Source organism: Magnolia sinica, chromosome 4 (assembly GCF_029962835.1).
Source record: "Magnolia sinica isolate HGM2019 chromosome 4, MsV1, whole genome shotgun sequence".
NCBI classification, from domain to species: domain Eukaryota; kingdom Viridiplantae; phylum Streptophyta; class Magnoliopsida; order Magnoliales; family Magnoliaceae; genus Magnolia; species Magnolia sinica.
In genome coordinates, this window is record NC_080576.1 from 81,188,463 (window position 1) to 81,191,117 (window position 2,655).

At 48.6% G+C, this 2,655-nt stretch overlaps 1 protein-coding gene across 1 annotated transcript; it reads right to left on the minus strand.

The window, feature by feature from the left end:
* Positions 1-255: 255 nt before the first annotated feature.
* Positions 256-1,703, minus strand: LOC131244188 (uncharacterized). Its single transcript, XM_058243834.1, has 3 exons — positions 1,241-1,703; positions 1,074-1,144; positions 256-894 (listed from the first exon to the last, which is right to left on the minus strand). Exons 1-3 carry the CDS (start codon positions 1,701-1,703, stop codon positions 256-258), a joined length of 1,173 nt encoding a protein of 390 aa, XP_058099817.1.
* Between the last annotated feature and the right edge of the window lie 952 nt (positions 1,704-2,655).

A 2,655-nucleotide genomic window follows, 5' to 3' on the forward strand; every position in this document is an offset into this window, starting at 1 on the left:
TAGCTAAGGCTGAGACCGCGAGATATAAGCACAAGGGCTCGCCTTCTTCAGGCTTAGACAATAAGGGTAGTGAACCTAAGTACTGTTTTAGCTATTGAAAGGCCTGTTCATATTCCATTGTCCATTCTGCCTTCTTATAACCCTTCAATTGTTGAAAGAAGGGGAGACATTTATCTGTGGCTCTGGATATGAACCGTCCAAGCGTTGCTACTCGTCCAGTGAGGCATTATATCTCCTTGACAGTCTGAGGCAAACTCATATTGAGGAGGGGTTCGCTTCAATGCCCCTCTGGCTGACTTGAAACCCGAGGAATTTACCAGAGCCAACTCCGAAGGCGCACTTCGCAGGATTTAACTTCATCTGGTATTCTTGGAGGATGGTAAAAGTTTCCCTAAGATCTGCCAAGTGATCGGACGCCTTGATGCTCTTTACAAGCCTGTCATCGACATACACTTCCATAATGTGCCCGATTTGTTTGGTGAATATCTGATTCACCGGCCTTTGATACGTGGCCCCAGCATTCTTCAGGTCAAATGGCATGACCCGGTAACAGTAAAGTCCCTTGTCAGTGATGAAGGTAGTCTTCTGCCGATCTGGGGGATGCATCGCGATCTGATTATACCCAGAATAGGCATCTAGGAAGGAGAGTAGTTCGTGCCCTGCTGTGCTATCCACTAGCTGATCGATCCAAGGCAATGGGAAGCTATCATTCAGACGGGCCTTATTCAGATCTGAGTAATCCACACAGACCCACCATTTTTCGTTGGCCTTCTTAACGAGGACCACGTTTGAGATCCAATCGGGATAGTGTACCTCCTCTATGAAGCCAGCGTCAAGCAGGATGGAGACTTCGTCGGCTATGGCTTCGTACTGCTCGGCATTGAACGGTCTCCTCTTTTATTTCATGGGTTTATGATCCAGGTCCACATTCAGCCTATAGACCATGACATTCGGGGAGATCCCAGGCATGTCGTCATGCGACCATGTAAAGACATCCCTATGTCGCTGTAGGAAAGTCAGCATTTCAGACCGCTACTCAGAATTTAATGACGTTTCGAGCTGAACGGGCTTACTCGGATCTGCTTCATCGAGCGGTACTTTCTCCAGGTCTTCCACAGATGAGTCCTGTGCAGGTCCTCTGGATCTAAGACGTTGACAATGAGTGTTTGTTTCACAGACCCTTTCTTTACTGCTATAACGTAACATCTTCAAGCTTCGCGCTGATCGCCTCAGAGGTAACCTGTTCTGCCCTCGGTAGAAAACTTCATCATCAGATGATAGGTGGAGACGACTGCCCTCATTGCATTGAGAGAAGGTCTGCCCAGAATGACATTGTGCACTGATGGCACATTGACAACGAGGAAGTCCACCATGAGGGTGGCTTGATGTTGTCCTTTTCCCGCGGTCACGGGGAGGGAGATGGCTCCTTCGGAGATCACCTTTTCTTCGACAAAGCTATCCAAGGGAGTCTTCACAGGTCTGAGGCATGACTTTGGAATCCCCATTCTTTTAAAAGCTTCGGAGTAAATCACATCAGCTGAGCTTCCAATATCGACCAGGATGTGATATACCTTGTAGTTGGCTATGGTTATAGTAACCACTAGGGCATCGTCGTGTGGATGCTGGATTCCGTGTGCATCGTCTTCCGTGAAGGTCAGACTGCACGGGCTGACCCGGAGTTCCTTACTAAGCTGCTCGGTCATGTGGATGTAATGTTCCGGATCAGACTTCCGAGAGTGGGCCTTTCGGGCCTAGTTTGAGTCTCCTCCACTAGACGAACCACCGAAGATGGTGCGGATTTCAGCTGACTCTTCTGGGTTGTTGTTCGGCTGCTCTCGCTCTTCTTTCCAAGCCGTTCTTTCTTCCTTAATATATCGGCACAGATGACCCTTGCGAATGAGGGTCTCAATCTCATCCTTGAGGTCCATGCAGTCGGCGGTGTTATGGTCGTGATCTCGGTGGAAACGGCAATACTTGCGTTTATCCCGATGATCCAGGTCGGCCTTCATACAAACAGGCCAGTTCAAAGGCTTCCACCTTCAAATGTCCGGTAGAATCTGCTCAATGGATGTGTTAAGGGGGGTGTAGGAACGGAATTTACCTTCTGGTTTTCTGCTCGGACGGTGATCACAAGGAGCGCGGTCATCTGGCCCTTTGTTTGATGTCTGAGGTTCTTCATTCCTTAGCCTCTTCCCTTTGCCAGTCGACTCTGTTACTTGAACATTCTTGCAGGTGTTGGAGAATTCCTCAGCATTAGCATACTTTTGAGCCCTGGTGATGAGCTTGGCTAACGTCTTTGGTGGATTCTTTCCAATAGAGAATGCGAACTTCCCCTCTTTCAGACCACTAAACATTATAGAGAGCACCATCTTGTCGTCATAGTCCTCCACCTGTAACGCTTCCTCATTGAAACGAGTGATGTGGTCTTTCAATGACTCCTTAGGCTCTTACTTGATGGTGAACAGGTGGGTATTCGGTTTCGGACTCTTCTTACCACTTATGAATTGGGTAAGGAATAACCGGCTGAGTTCCGCAAAGGAATTAACAGAGCTAGGTTTGAGCTGGCGCTACCAACTCTGAGCGGACCCCGTGAGTGTGATTGAAAGCCCCCTCCACATCATTGCATCCGTCACTGTCTGGATCTGCATCCACAAG